General features: G+C 36.3%; 1 protein-coding gene and 1 long non-coding RNA gene across 3 annotated transcripts in view; one reads left to right on the top strand and one right to left on the bottom strand.

Moving 5' to 3' along the window:
- Positions 1-24,006, top strand: part of LOC120886167 (uncharacterized) — a 274,114-nt gene that overhangs the window by 165,757 nt on the left and 84,351 nt on the right. The window contains exons 4-5 of one of the 2 annotated variants that reach the window (XR_005728912.2): positions 8,212-8,383; positions 8,524-8,628. The exons of the other annotated variant lie outside the window; for it this stretch is intronic. This is a non-coding gene — a long non-coding RNA (uncharacterized LOC120886167). Of the gene's footprint in view, positions 1-8,211; positions 8,384-8,523; positions 8,629-24,006 lie in introns of those variants that run through there. 2 annotated transcript variants of the gene reach the window in all.
- Positions 41-23,069, bottom strand: Ankef1 (ankyrin repeat and EF-hand domain containing 1). Its single transcript, XM_013356449.4, has 10 exons — positions 22,698-23,069; positions 17,591-17,981; positions 14,200-14,399; positions 13,316-13,465; positions 12,249-12,372; positions 8,118-8,940; positions 6,535-6,761; positions 5,154-5,317; positions 3,790-3,927; positions 41-2,295 (listed from the first exon to the last, which is right to left on the bottom strand). The coding sequence occupies exons 2-10, from the start codon at positions 17,934-17,936 to the stop codon at positions 2,137-2,139; spliced, it is 2,331 nt and encodes a 776-aa protein (XP_013211903.1). The 5' UTR covers positions 17,937-17,981; positions 22,698-23,069; the 3' UTR covers positions 41-2,136.

The raw sequence follows: 24,006 nt of genomic DNA on the forward strand, positions 1-24,006 counted from the left end.
AAAACTTGTACTCCAAAAAAAATAGAATATTGAAAGCATCAACAAATTCCTAGTCATATGATTTGCCCAAATTGAATCAGGATGATATACACAATTTAAACAGATCAATTTCAAGTGATGAAATAGAAGATGCCATCAGAAGCCTACCAACCAAGAAAAGCCCAGATCAGATGGATACACATCCGAGTTCTATGAGACCTTTAAAGAAGAACTAAAACCAATACTCTTCAATTTATTTCAGGAAATAGAAAAAGAAGGAGCATTCTGTGTGGCCACTATCACCCTGATTCCAAAACCAGGCAAAGACACATTAAAAAAACTTCAGACCAATATCTCTAATAAACATAGATGCAAAAATTCTCAATAAAATTCTGGCAAAAACATATCGAAAAGATCATGCACCATGATGAAGTGGGATTCATCCCAAGGATGCAAGATTGGTTCAACTACAGAAATCAATAAATGTAATTCATCACATCAATAGACTAAAGAACCATATGATCATCTCAATAGACATAGAAAAAACATTTAACAAAATACAGCACCCCTTCATATGTTCAAAACACTAGAAAAACTAGGGATAACAGGAACATATCTCAACATTGTAAAAGCTATCTATGCTAAGTCCCAGGCCAATGGAGAAAAATTGAAAGCATTCCCTCTAAAAACTGGAACAAGACAGGGATGCCCTCTTTCACCACTTCTATTTAACAGAGTTCTTGAAACACTGGCCAGAGCAATTAGACGAAAGAAATTAAAGGTGTACATGTAGGACAAGAAGAACTCAAATTAGCACTATTTGCTGACGATATGATTCTATACCTAGAAGACCCAAAAAGTTCCACCAGAAAACTTCTAGAACTAGTTAATGAATTCAGCAAATTAACAGGATACAAAATCAACACCCATAAATCAAAGGCATTTCTGTGTATCATTGACAAATCCTCTGAAAGGAAAATGAGGAAAAACACCCCATTTACAGTAACATCAAAATAAATAAATAAAATAAAATACTTGAGAATCAACTTAATGAAAAAGCAGTAGAAAAAAGGAAATAATGGGATTCCCTTAAGGGAAATTTACAATGATAACCTCTAGACGTTCTCATATTTTTTCCTGGTATCTGGAAATTCTGCTCAAAGTACCAGCTATTATGTGAATACCACTTGAACTGCCTCTTAATTGCAGATAAAGACTCTGAGGGAAAATTCTCCAGACTGGAGAAACGCTTATTTTGTAGTAAACAGAAGAAAAGGAAATGCATTTTCAATACTTTTGCTATGAGCCTCAGAATACCACAGATGTTGTCTTAGTTTAGGCCCTTCCAGAAGCAAAAGGAGACAAGGATTAGGTGTGTTTGGAGGTAATTTCAATAAAAATTAGCAAAGGAGGGGAAGAGTAGAACAGGGAAAGGAAAGTGGTAATGAAAGGGTGAGTTATCACACCAGTCACCACTGTTGGAAACTTGGCCTTACGAGAATGTACATTTCAGAAAAATCTTACCAGAGAGCTAGGGGATCTGAATGTATTTATTCATTGACTGAGAGTTGCTTCCAGGGTATTGTGATTTCTCAAGCACTTCTGCTCTGCTGTTCAAGTTTAAGTGCTAGAGGTAGCCCTCTGGCATTTGGAAGTCAGGCCTGAGGGACTTACAGTCCCACAGTAGGAAGGGAAGTGAGTGTCCAAAATTTATTTGGCCCAAGGTATCTAAGTCACGTGAATTATAATGCTATGTGAGAAACAAACTCCTTCCTTAAACAACTGCATACTACATCTTCCTTATATTAAACTTTTAATCAATTTCTACTAGAATTTTATCTTTACTAAACATTACAGCATACATCAGGCAGATTTTCTTTTTTTTTTTTTTTGACAGCAATGTTTATGCCCAAAGGCCAGATATTCTACTACATTTTGGTGATTGGGGGATTTATCCACAGTAACATGCCATTCATTGCAAAATAAAGCACATCTTCACTATATATCTCAGAACATTTATGGATGTTAAATAAAAAAACAAATATTTGGTAATGAATGCTTAATTGGGGGATTTTGACTTTGATAGAAGCATTGACTTTCTCCAAAGTTCCATCCCTGTACCTCAGAGAATTTACCCTATGAAGAAACTGCTGTGATTCAGATCTTGAGAGCAGCTTCCAACGCTTGGGCTTTTTCAGTGATATTCTTCTGAAAAGGCATCATGAAATCATCAAAGTCCACCTCATAAGTAAACCTCTCCCGCCGCAGCTCCCTTTTCCTGATCAGCTCGGCTGTTGTGGCTTCAGGACTCCAAATCTGAAATAAAACCCCAGACCCAAAGCAGCTATTGAGCATGATGGCTAGCGAATATGCTCATATCCAGACAATATTCATTACACGGTTTTAACTAAGTATATGCCAGGAAAGGGCTCCACCACTAAATTATATCCCTGACCTAAGGAGCTTTTTAAAATTTGTTTTAATTAGTTACATGTGACAGGAGAATGCATTTTGAGACATCATACATAAATGGAGTACAATTTCTCCTTCTTCTGGTTTTACATGATGTAGAGTTACACTGGTTATATAATCATATATGCACATAGGGTAATAATGTCCAATTCATTCCACTCTCTTTCTCACCCCTATGCCCCTCCCCTTCATTCCCATTTGTCTAATCCAAAGTACCTCTATTCTTCCCTAGCCTACCCCCTTTGTGAGTTAGTATCCACACATCAGAGAAAACATTTGGCCTTTGATTCTTTGGGATTGACTTATTTTGCTTAACATTATATTCTCTAGCTCCATTCTTCTTTAAGGATGAGTAATATTCCATTGTGTATATATACCACATTTTCTTTATCCATTCATCTGTTGAAAGATACCCCCAGGTAGGTTCCATAGTTTAGCTATAGTGAACTGAGATGCTATAAACATTGATGTGTCTCTATCACTGCAGTATGCTGCTGTTAAGTCCTTTGGGTATAAACTGAAGAGTGGGATATAACCAGGTCAAATAGTGGTTCCATTCTAGGAAGATTTTTGATAAGTTGAAATTATCAAATTAACTTCTAAATGTATTTTTAACATTGTATCCACTCTTATATACATTGGTTAGATGAAACTCACTACTTCTGGACATGACTATATGGGACCTGAGCTCAGAAAGGTTCTTGAATTAATTCATCTTCAGTTATTCTTAGTTATCCCTCAGGCCATCTGTTGTTCATTTTTATCGTGTCAAAACAGGAAAGCAAAAGGAACTGGAAGATCATCTGGGTTTACTACCTTTATGTCTGACGTGGAAGTCAAAACTATTTTCATACAGGAGGCATTGCTTATTCAGTAGGGTTTGATGTGCGTTGGGAAGACAACGTCTCCTCCAAAATTCCACGTATAGATTTATCCACAACTGTAGATGTTTTAAGAGACTATTGAATATATCTAGTCTTAATTAGTAAGAAAATCCCAGGTGAGATGCTGGTAGTGAATATAAAGAAAGGCTGGGTCTGAGAAGTACCAAGGTGAAGTATCAATAGAACTTTGTCACTAAATGACTGTAGGGAATATCATTGACAAAAGAAGACTTTAATCTTTTAAGGAAAAATTTAAATGTTAATATAGAAATGCTAACAAGGGGAAACAGATATTAGAATCCAACAGATGGATATCTTGAATTGAAAGCAGGAGGACCTGGCAAAAGAACACATTCAAATAGTAACCATGAAAGATAAATTTTGGACATTTGTTTAGATGGTCTGCATAGAAAACATTTGAGCGCCATGAGCGCCACAATTCCAAAGTACTTACCCTTTGTGGAACATATGTGATATCCACTTTCTTGGTATAGCCCCTGGTAATCAATGAATTGAGATAAACCACATTATCCCTTTGTATTTTCTTTTCCTCCGATATGACGGGCATACCATAAATGGATGAAAGTGGTTCCTGGAAACAAGATTTTAAAACTATAAATTTCAAATCTGGTATTTACTTTCTAATATTATTCTTTGTTTTTCTATATATTACTCTGAAACCAGGAAAAAAAACCCTTTAAAATACTACTAAATAAGATACAATTTGAGATAAAATAGAATATTTTTATATTAGTTTGCTTTGTTTAACTCTACTCATTTTATAGTATCAGGGACAGATCAGAAAAGTCTTCAAAATATCTACCTTTAACCTGTGGCCACTATTCATTAAGAAGAAGGATGAAGTCCTTCTAAAATGAAAATGCCTGGATAGCAGAAGCCCCAACTGATTGGAATTTCTTCACCTCTTAATATTTTCCCATTCTCCACAGTGGTACTTCCTAATGTTTGCCTACAATCTCTTTCCACTTCCTACAATCGTCATTTCCCCAACCCTATTCAATTTGATGGCATGAGTGAGCGTGTTTCCTTCCTTCTTCCCTAGTCCTCTATCTTTCAAGAATTTTTCTTTTAAGATTTTAGAATTAAGAATTAAGAATCTTCTTTGAAGAATTGCAAGAATTCTTAAAAAAGATGCTTCCAACCAAGAATGTGCACATTCCCTGATAATGGCAAACTTTTGATGCCTCGGTAACCCATAGGCAGCAACCTCAACCTTGTGCTGGCAGTTTAGGGTTTCCTAAACCACTCCAGATTACCAGGTACAGTCAATCTGGCACATTCTAAACCTGCTAGAGTCACTTTGCTGAATATCCAAGTTACAAGTGGGCTCCATATCCCAGAGTTCAGTGGAATTCATTAAAGTTCCTGGGTGGGGACAGGGAAGAAGGTAGGCAATGAAAAAGTATGAGATCAAAAGGAAGGAAAACCATGCTTTACATTATTTTTCATAAGGTTTCAAAACCCTCCCCCTTCCCTGCTTGGGTCATGACATCAAATCTGTACAATGCAAAACCAAATGTATACATATCTCCTAGACCGTTGTTTTACAACATCCTAAGTATATTTGGTTTTCTGCAGATTCTGTTTTCAATGAACACTTTTTAGTGTCTTCAGTAACTGGAAACTTCTTGCTGGATATTTCTTTAAAAGTACTGTATAACAGTGCTGAAAGTTTGCACTGTGTATGACTTTGCCCAGTTGTATAATAGCACATAAATAATGCTGCTGCCCACCCAAACCCCCAAAAAGTTTTTAATGAGTTCCAGTTACTAATGGGTAATTGAGCTCTTTTCTTACCTCCTCTTTCTTAATCTCAGGGCCTTCAGTTTTCAATTTAGGAGGTGTCTTGCTTTTCATTTTTTGATTTTCTGCTGTTTTAGGCAAGTTATCTATCTTTTCTTTAATCAAATCAATTATTCTATAATCGGCATATGCCTTTGCAACATCCATGGCACTATGCCCTGTTTAAAACAAATATAAATTTAGAGTTTTAATAAGTGGATTTAATGATAAACCATGTGGGGGGAGGGTGGAAACAAAAAAACCTCAGCATCACAGCTTTAAGCATGCACAGTCAGGGTGATTACTAAAGCTAACCATGTAAATTCATAAATCAGATTGGATATCCTTCAAAGGTGGACCTGCAATAAAACTCCATGGTTTTAAAGCACCATTTACAGAAAAAAATTAATTTTTTTCTTTCAACTAAATTTCTTTAAAAGTGGACTGGAAATATTAGATTATATTTTGAATATCCAACTGATGGTTTTCTCCCCACACTGCAAACATTTCCTTTTGTGTAATACATTTAACTTATCTTCCTTTTTCCATGTTGTAAGAAGGTAAATTCCAAAAGGTCTGGGGAAGCTGGCGCTTGCTCACAAGTGCTCAGGCAGGTGACTGGGTATTATGTTACCTGTCATATCATCAGGTACTCCTGGTGCAATTCTATCTGACTCAGGGACAGCCCAAAGAAGCCAGAGATATGAGCAAAGTCTCAGAGCAAAAAAAAAGCAATGGGTTCCAATATAAGAAAATAACACTACCACATAAGGAGCTTAAGTATTTATTCAAATGATGTTTCAATTGTTCCTATGTGGTGTTTATGACATAGGGTAGGCCATCTGTTTACATCCTAGAGACAAGGAAGCCTCAATTTAGGAATGACTTTGTACAGCTATTAGAGGAATCTAAAGTCTCTAGAGTCTCTAGCATGCCAATCATTGGGAATTGAACACAGCATTGATAACTCAGATTGTGACCTGCAAACTAGTTCGGGTCCACAAATCAGTGGTTCCTGATCCACAATGTAATAACCACAAAAATTAAGTGTTAAGAAATTATAGAACTATTTAATAGATAGTCTTTTTCAAAAAAAAAATTTTTTTTGTTCTTTAAATCTAATGATTGAAAAGCTTGGGCTTCCATTTCTACTAAATCATTTTTATTGTATTTTATAAAAGTCCCTAACAGATTGCAAACATAAAGAACTGGCCCTTAAATATCAATGCTTTGAGAAGTACTTAAGAAGAACTTTCATAACATTTAACTAAGGCTCATGTTTGCACCAGTAACCCAGGGGAAAACATGGTTCTATCAGAACAGAATTGGAAGAGTGTGGAATCTAACATAAATTCTCCTTCACTAACCCCCAACCATCAATAATACAAACACATACCTTTTCTATTTTCCAGCTGGAATTTAGCACCAATATCAAGTAGGTATTTTACAGTATCCAGTCTGCAGCTTTCAATGGCTCGACTTAAGGGAGTTGAGTTGTTGATTGAAAGTGCATCTAGGGTAGCTCCAGACTTAACAAGCAGCTCAGCAATGTCTTGCTGCCCTGCATGGCATGCAAAATGAAGTGGAGTCCACAGAAAATTATCTGTTGCATTAACGTTTGCCCTGTAAAATAAGATACATGTGGGCTGGGCATGTGGCTCAAGCGGTAACGCGCACGCCTGGCATGCGCGGGGCGCTGGGTTTGATCTTCAGCACCACATAAAATAAAGATGCTGTGTCAGCTGAAAACTGAAAAATAAATATTAAAAATTCCTTCTCTCTCTCTCTCTCTCTCTCTCTCTCTCTCTCTCTCTCTCTCTCTCTCCTATCTCTCTTAAAAAAAAAAGATGGATGCACAAATTAAAAATTGTGGTTGCTCTAAGTACTGGGACCTAAAAAGGCAAGTACAATTTTGGACAGTTTTATCAGTTGTTAATTTGCCAACCTTGTGCCATAATTTTTTGGTAATCTCTTTGTTCTGCATTACTTTGACAGTCTTAACACTGTGGACATACACATTTTGTTTAGCTTGAAAGGTACTTACAATGTTTACAAAGGTTAAAATCCAGGAAAATTACAAAACTGGATCCAGTGAAGATAAAAACTGATGTAAAGGATAAAATGTAATTTAAAGCATTACAATATATTATTTAAAATTTTGGAGCTTGTTAGGATTTCACTATCCAAAAGTTCAAGTTCTCCTTAATGATTTCACATTTCTTTTGAGAATACAAACTTGAGTCTTTGGCATTAAATGTTTCAATAGTAACAACATCGATTCATTTTTCAAGTGTGCAGTTACTGCATCATTAAGTGCTCTATGTAAGTTAACGCCTTTAATCGTTTACAAATTCTGAGTCTCATTAGAGCCTCATTAAATAAATGAGAAAACTGAGGCACAGAAATATTAAGAAACTTAAGGCAGGTTATTCAACTGTGGTAGACGCAGGAATTCAACCAAATCAACTGTTTTAGTATCAAAAGTTAAATAAAAACATCATGTTTTGATATTTTAAAGATATTTATAAGTGAATCAAGGGAAAGACTGCCCCCTACAAAGGAGGATGGTGGGTTATAGAGGGATGGAAATATGTTCTTAGTTATTCTGTCCATCATCCCCCAGTTTGTTGGGATTCCCACAAAGCAAGAGGCTTTAACTCCACACCGTCCAGGTGAGACACTGAGACCAAAATGAGTCATCCTGTCACAGGAAAACAGTGATAATTAGAAGTCTCTTCTAATCCCAGAGTGAACATTTAGTTGGCTTTTACTTTTAGTACAACTTTCACTGGCAAACTGTCTTTTACACACAGAATTCTACATTGTCATTAGCCTGAATCCTCATATGGGACCTATTTAGTTATTGAAACATATTCCCATAATATTAAAATTCTGAGCTGAATGTTTCTTATGACCTTCTTTTACTTCTTTGAAATGTGAACACTCATAAAAACTTAAATCTCACTCAACAACACATACCCTTTTTCAAGAAGAAACTTGACAACATCTATGTTTCCACTGGCACATGCTGTCATTAGTGGTGTTTTGTAATAATTATCCTTCATATCCACAGGTATTCCTGCTTCAAAAGCCTTTTTCAGAGATGCCAGGTCCCCGGCCTTGGTGACAAAATTAATATTTGAAAATACTTTCCCTGGATCATCAATGTACCAAGAAGAATCATCCTGAATGGGATGTTCGGGAGGGTGATCTTGATTAAACCGGCTGCAATCAGTTACATTCTGGTAGGTTTCAATCATGTAATATGGAGGCCCACCATCTGGCCTGAATGGAAATACACTCTCAGGAATGACGCAGATTGGGAGGGGTAAAACAAATTTGCCTTTCCGACCCTTTTTGCCCATTCCTCTTTTCTTTTTCTTAGGCCCATAAGATCCCAAGACAAAAGACTTGCTTAAGTATCTGGTTCCTTTAAAGAAATCATTTATGTTGACTCCACCATCCCGGGTCTTTTCATGAAGTTGAGCTATGATGGCCAGCTGTTCAGAGGTTGCATACTCTTGCTTATCCTCCAGGGTCAGCACAAAGTCTTCCTTGGACACTGTCCCGTTTCCTCTGTCTAAAAAGGAAAAGCCTTCCCGAAGGAGGGCCTCATGTTCTATGGACCAATCATGTAATCTGAGGGCCCACATTGGATTGGGGTTTTTGACTCCAGGTTTTTCCAGTTTTTTAGCAATTCGCTCAGCTCGTCGTATTTCTTTGCTTGCTGCTTTGAAGCCTCCTTCTTTGGCCACAGCCCTTGGAGTTTTGTGATCTAAATTCTTCCATTTCAGTTCACATCCTAAAACACAAAACATCATAATTAGGTATGGGTGCCAAGGCATCTGCATGGTCCTACAACTGATGATCATCCAACTGTTTTCTCAATTTGGGGTTATTAGTCAAAAGTTCATTCTAAAATTATATATACACAGAGAAAAGGGCAGCTAGCTATTGTAATTATGAAATTAAGCCATATTTTTTCCCTGTGGCTTTCACTTTTATGAATTCTGACAGAGATGAGTTTGCAATTTTATAGCTGCTTACAAAGGAGAGATTTTATCTCTATGGATAGAAATGTTAGAAAAATATAGTCGAAATAAATATTAAATGGGATGCTTACTGAGGAGATTTTATATCAATGGGAAAAGAGCAAGAGTACGTTGGAATTTGGAGAGAAGTGTCTAGATTCGGCTTGCAATGTTGAAAGACACTTGTTTCTTTTTGATTGACTTCAAAAAGAAACCACTCACACAATCTTAATATTTGACTTGTATTCTTCATTAAATTAAGGTAATTTATACTAGTTCACTATTTTGTCTTGAGATCATATACAGCCTTTACAGAGGAAAACTAATTTGTTAATCAAATCTGAGAATTCCAAATTTATATTTGTGTGCAACTTAGACATCAAAATGCTCTTTCCATTTTGGTTCCTTACTTAAAATTATGAGACCAACATTATTTGCAAATATTCCCCCCAAAGGAAGAAACTTTTCTGAGTGCATTAGGGAATCTATTTAACAGCACACCAAGGAGGTGGTGTTCTCTCTAATGTGTCTTGAGACATTGAATTTCTTCATGTGTATAAATAACTCAGACCACAAAGATGCTCTTCCCAGTGTTTCCAATCTAGAAGGCGGCTAAGCTGCTGTTTTGCTAATATCACATAATCAGAAAGGATTGTCTGTCATCCAATCAGATACCAATCAAAATGACAAGTAGCTGCATGCAAACAAGACCCTCCAATACTTTGTGGTTTTAATTCCTTGTCAAAAAGATGCTTACATACAAGGGTACTGTAGGGTTCATGATATTTACTTTTGTGTGTTTGAGAGAAGAAAAAAGACATCTGGAAACCCAAAGATAATAAAAAAGGGGGTTGCTCAATAAAAAATAAAAAATAAAAGCTTGGCAATATTTTTCAATATTAATACTTGTGTATTGTGAAACATTACATATTTATAAGGATAATGATTTTACTAGTGATAGAAAAACTCAGAAAGGTTATTTGGTCAAAAAAGATTCTAAAATTTCTGTATTTGACAGTTGTATTTTTGTTGTTGCTTATTATCTGTGTGTGTGTGTGTGTGTGTGTGTGTGTGTGTGTGTGTGTTTCAATACTGGGGATTGAACCCAGGACCTCTCTACCACTGAGCTACTTCCCCAGCCCTTTTTATTTTTGAGACAGGGTCTTGCTAAGGTGCTGAGGCTGGCTTCAAACTTACAATCCTCCTGCCTTAGTCTCACTTGTCACTAGGATTACAGATGTGTGCCACCGTGCCTGGCTGTATTGGACAGTTGTAAGAACAGTGATTTATTGAGAAAGAGGTCCTGAGAATGTGGTCTCAATAGTAGAAGTCCATAGCATAATAATTCCATAGTAATGCAAGTCTACTCCTTTTCCTAAGCTATTTTGCTCATTCAGGGAATCTGGGCTTTTTTTTTTTTTTTTTTTGGTTGTTGCTTTTCCTATACTTCTCAAGCCACCTCAACAAGAAGGTCAAAGAGTTTCAGACCAGCTTTAGCTTGCCCTCTTTTGCCAGTGTCCTTCTATTAGGAACCTTAACATGGATAAAAGGCTCCAATGTATCAAGGAAGACATTTTAATGTGAGAAAAGAATCCAGTGATTTATGAGTGCTTTACATTTTAGTACTAAATAAATGCTCATTTACTCAGAAATGAGCATTTCATTGCTAATGGTTTCTCGCTGTTCTGATTGTCTTAGATAGGATTGTAAAGATGGAAATGTTGCTTCTGCTATGGAACTGGGTCACCAGTATAGGATCTAGTGACATGTTTGTATTTTCAAACACTCTACAGAACTCTGTTTTCAGATATTTACTTTAGAAATACAGCTTTAGGATCCCTACAGAAAGACAGATATTTTCTGAATCAGTGGCAAAACTTTTTCCCATGACCCAAGCACTACCCTTTGCTCTTGATGTGCTTTCTGAAACTTTAGCCCAGGTACATGAAAATAACAGAGCTCATGTGTGGTGATATTTGTCCCAGTAAGAAATAAGGCCACAAGTGAAAGTTTAAGAAGTGTGCCTCAACTCAGTAAGACAATTATCTTTAGAAATACACAGTGTTAAAAAATGAGATGTCAGAATAAACTGCTGATTGATAGTGACTGATTTGAAGCTAAGACCAGTAAAATAGTTTGAGAGGATAAAAATTACATTTGATTTAGCTTTTTTCCTTATTTTTAAAAAGAATTACTATTTGAAGAAGGGAATATGAGCTTATAAAAATTAAAAATGAATCAATTATACACTATTAGTTATGTGGGCATGTTAGTTTAACTTGTATTAATGTTTAAACTGTAGAATATTTAGGTCCTAGTGGAAATACTTTTTCTGCTTATTAGAAAGTTGTTGGACTATATTTACGTTTTTGTCTATTTCTCATAAATTGGAAAAAAAAACATAAAATTCAGCAAAATGCAATTCTATCTCTATTAAAGAATTAAACTTTTGATGTGCATTCAATGAAAAGGTAAATAACAATAAATATATCTAATCTTGAAACTCAACTTGCTAATTTTTTTACTTTATGGAGCTCATTATGCTGTACTATACATAATACAGCTTATATTTCTAAATTTATAGTTGCTTAAAAGCTACAGGAAAATAAAAAATACTGATTACATTTCACACGTTCCAAAAACTTTTTCTTTTATTTTATGTACTTCCCAATATTTTCTCAGAAACATTCAAAGAGGTTAACTTTACATGGACATATCAGACTATTTTTAAACTAAAAATTCAGACTAAAAGAAATTATTTTCAATGTTTCTTCTTTAAATTGATGTTGGCACTTCTAAAGTGAGGTGTTTAATCAATTATAAACATTTTAATATTTAGTTAACTCATGAAAAATCACCTTTAGGTTTTTAACAGTAACATAAAACTTTGGGGAAAATGGATTTTGTACTTTTAAGACAACCCACCATGGTTCAATAGAATATCTTATATAAAAACACAATTTCAATTTTCTTTCTACATGAGTAAGGTGCTAAGGCTGACTATTGAAAAAGATAAGCAACTAACAAGTGAAATGTGTAAACCAAATAATTTAAACACAAAATTGCTAGACAATTTTACCTCGTTGAGCGATATATTTACAGCAATCTGCAAAACCACCCATGGCAGCATAGTGAAGTGGCGTGTTCCCATTCATTGCAATCAACCCCATATTTCCATTGTAGGCAAAAAGCAGCTTCAATATCTGTAAAATAAACAGTGGAGATTGTGAAGAATAGGAACACACATTTGCTGAAGGAAGACTGGCACCTGGGCCAGCACTACCCAGTATACTATCTATTAGTTACATGTGGCTATTGAAAATTCAAATGGAAATGAATTAAATGTTTTAAAAATTAAAAGTTTCATTTCTAGCCACACTTTCTTGGCCACATTTAAAATGCTAAAAAGCCACAGGGGGTTACTATACTATATGGATCAGATATAGTACATAGCTATCATTGTCAAAAATTTTATCAAACAGCAGTGATTCAGGATATAGAAAAATCTATACTCAGCTGGGGCATTATCATTTGGTAATTGTAAGCAACTTAAGAAAACCTCATAAAAAGTAAAAGTAACTGTGCCAAAACTCAGAGAAAATTCATTAAAGACATTTTAAGTGAAATTCGGAATTTTAAAAAGTAGGGTAGAGCCTTAGTTATCATTTTGTTTCTGCAAGGTCACTGTATCCACGACATATCCTTTGCCAAAAATGTCAGAGTATTCTGAGTTTAAAAAATCAGGCATATCATTAGATGTGCATATACAGTAGGGAGACAAGGGAATGACAGCATTATTTTCCCCCACAAAGTAGTAGATCAAACCATACTTTGAAGATTCTAAAACATAAGGGAGACACAAAATAGGGTAGTCCCAGTGGCAGAAATTTTAATTGTCAAATACACGGACAAAATTTTATTGGTAATATTCAGTGAATAAATCAGAAAGTAGATAAACCTGAATAAAGAGCTACAATATGTTGTTAAAGTTTAAATTTTTATGTTTAGGGAAATCAAGATGTGAAAACAACACAGGTAACTGAAAAAACAATACTCCCCGAGTGTAACCTATATGATACATGAAATAATTTGAGAAAAGGAAAATTATAGCAACCATTTTTATAATAATCAAGAGTTGATTATTACATCAAAAAAGCCTCCTTTGGCAGCAAAATGAGCAGCATCATGTCTGTCATTGTCGAATACATTCACTTCGGCTCCTCTTTCCAGCATTCCCCGAACTAGTTCCAGCACCCCTTCTCTTGATGATTCCATTAAAGCCGTACGACCTGTGGACTGAGTATGAAACAGATCCAGTGTTGTTTAAATGTTGTTTACACCCATTACGTCCTGTTCAATAATGAATTTGGTATAAATATGGGTTGACTCCATTATGACATTAGCTTTACCCTTGATAAATTTTTATTCTCTACATCTTCATATAAAGAAAAAAAAACATTAAGGAAGTACATACAATGGATCAATGTCCAAAACACAGAACTTTAACATTAGAGTTAGGCTCACACCTTGTGACAACACCTTTCTAAGAAGAAAACAAAGTAAAAGTGTGTGGGGGGGAAATAAAGTGGTGTCATATAGGCTAAAATTAGGTCATCGGTGTTTTCTAGTAAGAAAATATATTTTGAGTTGTGTGATTCTGGAAGTGACCATTAAAAGAAAACTCAATAAAATTAGACAATTCAAGTGTAAAAACAAATGTACATGAGAAATAGCAGAAATATATATTTTATTTCCAAAAAGGGAAAAATTTTGATTATCTCTTCTACTATTTCCTACAATGATATTTTGACATTATGCACAATAAGTACCAATTTTCAAAACATAATTAGGAAGTATACTGTGGAATTACACCAATATCATGAAAGTATAACATTTTCAAGCATTTGAGTAGAAACAAAAAAAATCTCTAAGCTGACAGGATAATTTTACCATATTTAAATGCAAAATTTATACAAATATGACACTGTAATAGAATAAAGAAATATTTATAATCACAGGGATAGTCATACTGAGTTGATAGAATTGGGATTGGCTCCTTTTTCCAAAAATGTCAGGCACATGTCTTTAATATCATGTGCTTCTTCACAAGCTCTAAGGAATACTGGTTTTCCTTCATAGTTAATATTGTTGACATCTGCACCATGTTCGAGGGCAATCAGAGCACAACGATAATGCCGCTTCGTAGGTAAAATGCAGTAAAACAAAACACCTGCAGAAAAATAGAATCCCCAAAGAGCATTTAGTTAACAGCCTACACATATTTGAATATGATAGGAAAGAAAAAAAAAGGATCATCTGAAAATCCATATTTAACTCAAGATGGCAGAGCACAGGCATGTCAGCCTTGGTTTTCCTTTTGAAACTAACTAAAAATACTGAAACAGAAAAATAAAAACTGAGAAACTTGATCTGTGATCAAGTTGGAAAATAGTAATAAGTAAATGTTATAGGATCTGAGCAGTCGTATGTGAGCCTTTGTCAAGATTTGGCATTTTTCAATCCATATCTAAGTGTTCCTTGTTAGAATTTGCAGAGATGTGTGGTGAATGGCTGGGTTCCCTCTGAACAGGTTTCCAAGGAGCAGGCTTTCAGTATAATAGCAGTGAAATAAAAAACTAGATGGGGTAAACAGCTCTGCTACTTTGGCAAACAATTTTATTCCAAGGAAGAGAGGAAAATGCTAACTCTTCATACCCAGGACATATAACATGTACAACATCAACATAATCCATGTAGAAAACGTACTGTATATAACAGTGGCATTGTTATACCCTGGGGCAGATTGTTGGTAAGGAAATCCTGGTCATCCAACAAATTCTAAATTGACTTTGCAATGAGCTCTCTCCAAAAAAGATGCTTCATTCAAAGAGGCACAATGACCAAAAAGAAAATAACATGTGACCTATGAAAAAAGATTCTGGAAAAAAGATAAAGAACTTGATAATGAAAGCCAGGTAAGGTAAGTAACATGGTAATGAAAGCCAGGTAAGGTAAAGAACTTGGTAATGAAATCCAGGTAACAAGTGAATACTAGAAAAACCATACCAATGAAAGTTATTGACTTTCTATGTCAGCAAAGAAATTAAATACAACTTGTTCTAAAATAGAAGTGCAAAGATAGACCAAGACCAAAAAGAAGGACTGAGGAATGTAGAAGATGAACAGAAGAAAAAAAGGTGAAATGAACCAGCAGAACTTAGAGAAGCAATGGTAAAGAAAAATAAAACCACTGAAAGAAATGAACATCAAATTAGAAGTAATACAAAAAAAAGTGCAGATGCTGCCCAAACCATGGGAAGGGACAGGAAAAAACAAAGAAAAATGTAATTGAGAGGATGGAAGAGTCCAGAGGCAAAGAAGTTTCAACATGTTTGTAATTTGTTTTCAATTATATAGAATAGAATAAAATTTCCTTGAACTGAAAAATCTGAATCTGAAGATTGAAAGGGAACCTGTGCCTTAAGAAAAGTTGATTAAGAATAATCAACAAGATATATCAAGGGTAAAGTGTAGTTAAGGTCTAGAACATAGCTCACATCCTCCCTAACATAGCCATTTAAATGTTTGCTTATCCTTTGTAAATAATGTACAGTGAGTCACACAGCAGTCAATGAGAAAGACTATGTTAATGGCAGAGAGATTACTATGGAATTAGCAAAGCAGTTTGGCAAGTGGGGGCCCAGCTAAGGATGCTGCAAAGGTGAGCTAGGCTCAAGGATAAAGGATGAAACCCAGAGTCATGGGCAAACCATGGGTTATACCTAATCCACTAGTAAGATTCCGTGGGAAATGAGATTTCACATTTGTTTCATGTTTTATTTTATGCTTTCAATTTCTTCCCATATGATTTTCTGATTGTTTTTTCATACATGAATTTCCCAGAACCTTGACTGGTTTAATATTTAAACAAGCATATATATCAACCATATGGCTATACTATTTATTATGAATATTTAGTTGACCTTGTTTCTGATTTTACCTTGATTTTTAAAAAATTTACAATTTTAGATCTTTATGCTATAAAATTTCTCAGTTTGATTTGTATATGACTTACATTTTCCTTCAAACTTAAGAAAGTGAAATTTTTCCATTATATTGAAAATTTTTTCATTATATTGAGTGTTCCTCAACATTTATTACACAAAGTTCAAAATGTATTTAATGGCATATGGAAAAACTAACTCATGATTAAATAAATATGGAAAATGTTAGCATCTTTGGTCTAATAGTGTGAAAGATACATATCTAAATTTGTTTTATTCATTGGTTCTCTAATAAATTCAATGGTGCAACCAATTTTACATGAAAAACTCTTAATATCCCCAGTGATTCAATGGTCCATGAAACACACTTAAATGGTATACCAGCTTTAAGAGACTTCTGCTTTTTCAGGATTCAACATTTTAAACCACATTTAACTTTTAAATGATCTTAAGTAAATTTTGTTATGTGATTCTCTTAAATTTAATTTTTCTTCTCCTTTGTTCTCTCTTCTTATTTTAAGCAAGTTATCTCTCAAATAGCAAGCCTGGAGAGAGCTACAAAAGTAGATTTTGCTTCTATCAGAAAACACTAACATTATAAAGTGGATTCATTTTTCCGGTGTAAAGCTGACATGTTAATGGGTTTGCACTTAGAGCAATTCCCCTTGAAAACTGATTCAATCTACCAATTCACATTAAGTCCAGTGGGAAGTAACTTGGTGATTTTCATGACTTGACTGAACCTGAAGTTGTTTAGGCAAGAAGCCGCAGACCATGTTTTTGAGATGAAATTAGAGGAGGTCATAGGACATGGAAGTACAGTTTTTCACCTGTATAATCCTTGAGACACCATTTCTAAGGACTTGAGTTCCATTTCCAAGTACATTAAAAATTTTACCCTAGAAAGTTGGGAGTTTATACCAGAATCCACCCTGGTCCTCTCAAGTTTCTGGGTACAAGTCTTTTCTACATCAGACAACAATTGAGATGTGACAGAATCCTTTTGGGGTCCTAGGTCTAGTACTAGCCAAGGTTTGAAAATGTAAAGAATAAGAAATCATCTCGGTCATCTTTTGTCCTACATAAGAATTTATATATGAATAATTATGATTATAGTAATACAGTATGGATAATGTTGATAATTTTCCTCATTTAAAAAAACCCCACCAAACACAGATTAATTTAATACTAACTTCCTTTTTCAATAAGCCAGAACTGGGATTTCCTAAGATATACTTAAATTGTGATAAAATTATGAGGATGCAAGATCCTTAGGTACAGGAATAACAACCTAAGCTTTCACTTAAAACCATGAGTAATTTCACCTCTAAAGTTGGAAAACAAAAAAGGTCTATCTTATTGATGTCTAGCTACAAATTGTACTTTATTCTGCTGGATAGAATGTGAGGACTGTTACCTTTTCCTTCATTATCAACTATAGTCATATCAGCCTTTGCCTTGGCTAGTATTTCCATTGACAGTTCATGGCCCAGTTCTGCAGCCTTCATTGTTGGAGTAGAGCCATTTCGGTCTTGCACATCAGGGTGAGCCCCAAGTTCAAGGAGAAAGCTGACCATATCAATGTCATTGGAAACTGAGGCTAAGTGCAGAGCACTGAGTCCATCAACAGGTTCTGTGAAATTGATCAGTTGAGGGTATCCAAGTTTGGTCAGCTTTTCTATCTGTTTCTTGTCTTTGTTCCGAACACACTGAAGAACTTTGTAGATTTGCAAGTTCTCAAGTCTCTTATCTGCTAAAGACATGCTTCACCAGCCTCTCTAAAAATGCTTCCTGTACTAAAATAATAACTACAGCAGTTAAAAAAAAAGAAGAAAAGAAAGAATCCAGATTAATTGTATCATCTTTACTTTTATTAAGTTGCAATATTTCAAAGCATATGTTCCTAAGAAGACAAGCTATTTCTTATGAAGAGTTATTATAATTTATTGTAACTGATTTCAGAAAGTAGGGATTATATATGAATTTAAAAAATATTCATGTGACATAAAGTTCGAATATTTTTTATAAAACATTCTTCCATTACACAATTTATTATTAGTTTGCTAGGTAACTCTTTTGGTACTTCTTTTAACCTTCTCTCCTTACCACAACTTTACCATTTTATCCAAGATGTTGGAGGTAGAGTTGATGGGTAAACTCTTGAAGGTGAGGTTAACACAATTGCCAAAATAAGAACTTGAGCTCCTGTCTGTGTGGCTCCATACCAGCATGTCTCCCACCATGTAGACATCAGACAAGTTTAGTGGTTTAAAAATATTATAAAGAATGTATTGGATATTGAGGTGCTCATTACAAATAACAATCTATTGGGCTCTGTAAGATACCAAAGTTGTGAGAATGATTTTTGTGTCACTTTATTTGGGAATGAGGCAGTTCAAATAGTTGATGTAACTATGAACTTTCACAAAGAACCATACTATTAAATCATGATGGGCATATGTAGTTTTATCTCCTTTTATTGTTTATGGAAAAAAATGTTTTTTTGGATTGAGTGGTATGGCCAGCTTGATTTTCTTCTTGCGTTCTTTTTTTTTTTCCTCTGGGACAAGAACCCCATTTGTCATAAGGGGAGTCCATTTTAGGTAGTTTGAATGGGATTGTTCTTTCTATTCTTTGGCATAGGAATGGGTCTGTGACCTTGGCATGGCCCATTTGAATAAACCAACCCTCTACAAGTGCGCTAAATTGCTGAAACATGCTCATAACCAACAGTGGCCAATCAATGTCTTATGGCATCCTCTGTGAGAACCACATGGAAAGACTATTTCTGCTGAAGTTACTGAACAACAGAATGTGGGGCTGAGGCTTCAGGAACTATCCTTCCTATCACAGAATAAGCACATGTTTGAAAGATGAAGAGAAGCAAAGATGGATGAAATGAGTTTTAGCTTGGGTCCCATTATACCAGTTTATGTTCAGGCTTTCATGAGTAAATATACCCCACTGCCTCCACATATCTTATTTGGGCATACAGTTGTGTTGGCTGGGCCTCTAACATTTGCAATGGAAAAATTCTGACTACAAAATCTGAAACTCTGTACCATCTTTCATCCCAACCACAAACTCACTCCCTCATCTGCATTCTCTATAGCAGTGAGTTGCACTCTTGATCACATGATTCTTCTTCAAATTAGTCTCTATAGGCAACTATGACATCTCCATGCTTATTTCTATTCCTACATCACCCCTTACCCCTCATCTGTTAAATGTCTAATTTTTAGAGGGCACATGGAACAAGGTCATCAGGATTCTACCCTCAGGAACTCCCTTGGTGGCTCATCTCTTTTTCTTGAACTTTGGCCAAATTTTTAGCATCTGGTTATTCACCTTCAACTTTATGTCTTATGGAATCCATTGCTGACTCTCCTCAGAGTTCAATAGTCTATCCACCTGTCTACTCTTCATTCTCACTTGGATGTCTAATAGGCATCTATAATGTGACCCGTCCAAGCAGAACTCTTGATAGCACCTTGACCTTCTACATTGCTCTCCAGTCTAATAGTGGCATTGCCATCCATCTAACCACTCAGATTAAAACACGAGTTATCCTTCAATCTTTCTGTGCCTCACAGACCCTCTCTCACTTTTTAATTTCACCAGAAAATCCCATCAACTTTATCTCCAACTTTCTAACTTCAACCCAGTGCTATTATGCTACCTCAAATAATTTCCAATCTTGTAATCTGTCTCACTGTTCCATAGTAGTCCCCTTGGGTCCCTAGTCAACTGCCAGAATAATCTTTTTAAAAAGTAGATTAGTGACCAAGTGCTGTGGTGCACACTTATAATCCCAGCAGCTCCAGAGGCTGAGGCAGGAGCACCAAGAGTTCAAAGCCAGCCTCAGCAAAAGCTAGGTGCTAAGTAACTCAGTGAGACTCTGACTCTAAATAAAATACAAAATAGGGCTGGGGATGTGGCTCAGTGGTCAAGTGCCCCTGAGTTGAACCTCAAGTCCTACCCACCCCCCAAAAAAAGCATATAAATAGATTAGTTAGGATCATGCTCCCCAACAGTTTTGGATAAATATTTTTAAACATAAAGTGTGTATTGAACACTCATATATCTATCACAAAGATCCTACCAGTAATTATTTACTGGCTTTATTACATATTTATCCACTCCTACATCCACTAACCCAGCTCATATTTGATCCACTTCAAAGTAAATTAGACATATTTCAGTATACATATTCTTAACTGGAGTTCAATATATATTTGTTTTTTTCATATTTTGAATACAATGAAACATATAAGTAGTAAATGTGTCATTCCATGAGGCTGACAAATGCATACACCTGTATAATCCATACCCCTACCAAGATGTAGAACATTACCTTGGTGACAAAAAGTTCTCTAAAAGCACTTTAACACTTTTCAATTGCAGCAGAATAAATCTAAACTGCTCACTATGGTCTCATAATCCCACCCCTCTGACCTCACTTCTCCCCCATTCCCCCTGACTTAGTGATCTCAGGTTACAATGGCTTTCTTTTTGTTTATGAACAAAAGTTCATTCCTGCCCCTGAATTTGCACTTCTTGTTCCTTCTGCCTGGGAGTGCTCTTGACTCAGACCTTCCATTGATTGGTGCTTCTCAACATTTCAACTGCAGCCACCATGTTAGACCTTTTCCTTTTTATTTTCTCCAAAGCATGGATTCTCTGAAAATAGTTCAGATAGATATTTAATTTATGAATTGTGTTCTCTCTCTCGCTAGACTATAGCCTTCATGGAAGCCTACATTTTAATTAGCATTATTCCTCTACCACCTAGAACCCGACTCATATGAGACATTTGATAATTACTTTCTCAATAAATAATGATGGAAAGTTAAAATAAGAAGGACTCAAAGAAAACTCTCAGGTTTCTGGTTTGAGCAATTAGATCCCTGTGTGTGAGATGGGGCAGGTAGGACAAGGTTCAAATTGGTCAAGTAATGCAGACAGTTAATCATTGGGCATGCTGAGTTAGAATCTATGAGACAATATAAAATTTAGGAAGTTAGGAGAAAGCTCTAAGCCTGATCTGCAGGGAGTTATGAAGTCTTGGCAGTTTCAGGGCAGCTAAGACTGGGAGAAGTCAAGGAGGAGAGCAATCACCAATGTCAAACACATGCTGGTGCCCTATTTTTTTTTTTTTTCACTCCTCATTCTTTGCCTGGTTTTTCTTAGTGTTTCCATCTTTGCTGCTGGGACATCAGGGATCACATGGCTGGTGGTTTCAATGTCCTGTTTGCTATAGCCCCTCTCTTCCCTTCGAATCTGTTTATAACGTATGAGGAGGTCTAGGAACCAGAGAATGTCACTTGTTAGATTCATTATATGAATAGGGTCTGAGTAAAGCCATAAGCTGTTTCAGAGTCATCCACTTGACTTTTGCTGTGTGGCTTGGTGACACTTATTTTAGCTACTATTTTAGGGCATGTTTTATGATTAGTAGCCATATTATGGTCAAGTGCAGTATCATACTGCATACATTCATATAACATATTCGGACTAGAGTAAGATGCTCCTAAATAGTTTATTGATTGTATCAGTACAATGCCACTTCATTTGAGAGGACAGAAACTTCCTAATCAGAGACTTCAATGTTGTCTCTGATACCATTCATTTCAAAGAATCAGGAGCATGTAACATTTTCCAATCATGGGTCAGTTTAGTATAAAATTCATCTCTTTCAGTGAATGCCCCACTGGGGAGAGGATAGCACTCTTTACCTTTATCCTTTACAATCAAGACTGACCAAAATCTCCACCCCTGAAGGCAATTACAAAAGTCCTGCCCTCTAACCCTAGATACCTTGTAAGTGGCATAGCATATACTATCCCAAATAGGGTAATCACACTAGCACACTTTTACTTTTCCTCAGCAAGGCCTGAGTCATCTTGGCTAATCAGTAGTATTGACAACCTCAAAAGAAAATGGAATAGCGTAGAATGTCTTCACTTGGGAAGGAGGTGTACATTTGGGCTCTGAACACCTTGAAATTATATGAAAATTTATGAATATGTGTGTGTGTCCAAGTGCTTCTTGCCTAGATAGGGAGACACACAGCTCATTAAATTCTCAAATGGGTATATGAAATAGGGAGGTTCATTAGAAAGAGACAAGGCTGGCACAGTGTAAAGAGTCAAGGATTTGAGGGGGGAAATCCTCTGTGATCCTCCCTCTCCTGCATCATTATTTCCACCAACCTACCTAGTTTGTCCCTCAGTTTCTCCATCTGTGAACTAGGGATAATAATAGGACTCACTCCATCGGGCTGGATGGGAAAAGAATGAGATAATCCTTACAAAGTATTTAGCAAAGTCTCACAGTACAGGCTCTCTGTGAATAAATTAAACTTTCATGGGCTTCAGCTCATCAGTAAGCTTGGTTTATAGGGGGGTTGGTTCTCAACTGAGCCGTTCAGTTTTAAGTCTCAGAAAAATCTGGAAGAGAGAGGAGTAGATAGAGATGTAATTTCCAGGAAAGTCTAGGTAGCAAGTTCAAGGTACCCATCTCACCTATTAGTCCTCCGGACGATCAGGAGCCCCGTGTCTCCGGGCACCAATGCTCCTGGGCCCGCGAGGCCTTTCCGGGGCTGCCCGGGCTCTCTTTCTCTGTGCTCTGGCTGACTCCCACCAGCCGACGCTGGGCTCTGGAAGCCTGGCTTTCGCGCCCAGAATCAAAAGGTGACCCTTTAGGCAGAGCCGGGGAGCAGGCGCGCGTCCAGCAGGGAAGGGTGTAAGTGTCCATGGGCCCCGGGCCGCAGAGGGCAAGTGCTCAGCCAGGTGAGCTCAGGGGGCGGGGTGGGAGCCTCAGAGACTGCCGCCAATTGTGAGCGTGGGCCACGCAGGGCCGGTTGCTAGGGCAACCGCCCAGGTGCGTTGAGAGGAGGGGCTCGCCTCCGCCCCGCCCACTGCCCGCCCCCATTGTGGCTGCTTCCAGGAAAATGAATGGGAGGGAGGCGAAGAATCATGAGGTCTCCAGGATTCTGTCCTTCTTTCGTTCTCTTTTCTGCCTCTGGCCCTCAAGCAGAATATGATTTAATTAGAAGAGTAAAGCTGCATATGGTAATAATAATAATGATGATGATGATAAAACATCCAACGAGTTTAGAAAGTAGGATTAAATGAAAAATTCAATAAACTATACAATAAAATGAAAAGTGAATTTATTCTCAGATGTTGTAGATTCTTGTAAATCTTCCCAGAGATGTTCTGTCCATACTCTGGGAGATATACATGCTTTAAAGATATTTCTGCACACGTGGGAGCAAATATATCATGGAGATGATTTTATTTCAAAGCCTTCAAATGCACCATAACACCTCTCCCTTTCCCTAGAACACTTTTTCAGAGACAAATAATGAAAGTTTTTGTTTATGTGAATGAAAAACATGGATTTTCAATAGCAGTATAAGAACTTCTAAAGACCTCTCTCCCCCCCCCCTCTCTCTCTCTCACACACACACACACACACACACACACACATTTTATAGAAAGTAAAAAATCAAAGCATTTCATGACTAATGAAAAAGAAGGCTGTGTAAACAAGGGTAACAAAAAGAAAAAAAGCAGGGAACAAAAAGTAAGCTTAGAGAGAGGAAAGTAGGGAGGGATTGGGGGGAATGGGGGGGAAAGGAAAAAAAGAGAAGTCTACCTTTACTGCCAAATCCCTGTGTATTTCTTCCCAATACTGATTCTACCCCTCCTGTCTGCAGAGATGATATCTATTCTGGATTTTGTATTTGAAATATCCATATCCATGGGCTTTAGAAATATATTGTTTCATATGAATTCTGACCCAAATAATGTCTATTCAGTATTGTGT

This window comes from Ictidomys tridecemlineatus, chromosome 5 (assembly GCF_052094955.1).
Source record: "Ictidomys tridecemlineatus isolate mIctTri1 chromosome 5, mIctTri1.hap1, whole genome shotgun sequence".
NCBI classification, from domain to species: domain Eukaryota; kingdom Metazoa; phylum Chordata; class Mammalia; order Rodentia; family Sciuridae; genus Ictidomys; species Ictidomys tridecemlineatus.

What these genes read in the sequence shown, in the direction of transcription:
- Ankef1 (XM_013356449.4), bottom strand. Translation starts at nt 17,936, where the DNA reads ATGTCTTTAGCAGATAAGAGACTTGAGAACTTGCAAATCTACAAAGTT. An exon ending in AGTTGATAATGAAGGAAAAG is followed by an intron (nt 14,400 to 17,590) that starts GTAACAGTCCTC and finishes ATTTTTCTGCAG; the next exon opens with GTGTTTTGTTTTACTGCATT. An exon ending in CCAGCTGGAAAATAGAAAAG is followed by an intron (nt 5,318 to 6,534) that starts GTATGTGTTTGT and finishes TGTTTTAAACAG; the next exon opens with GGCATAGTGCCATGGATGTT.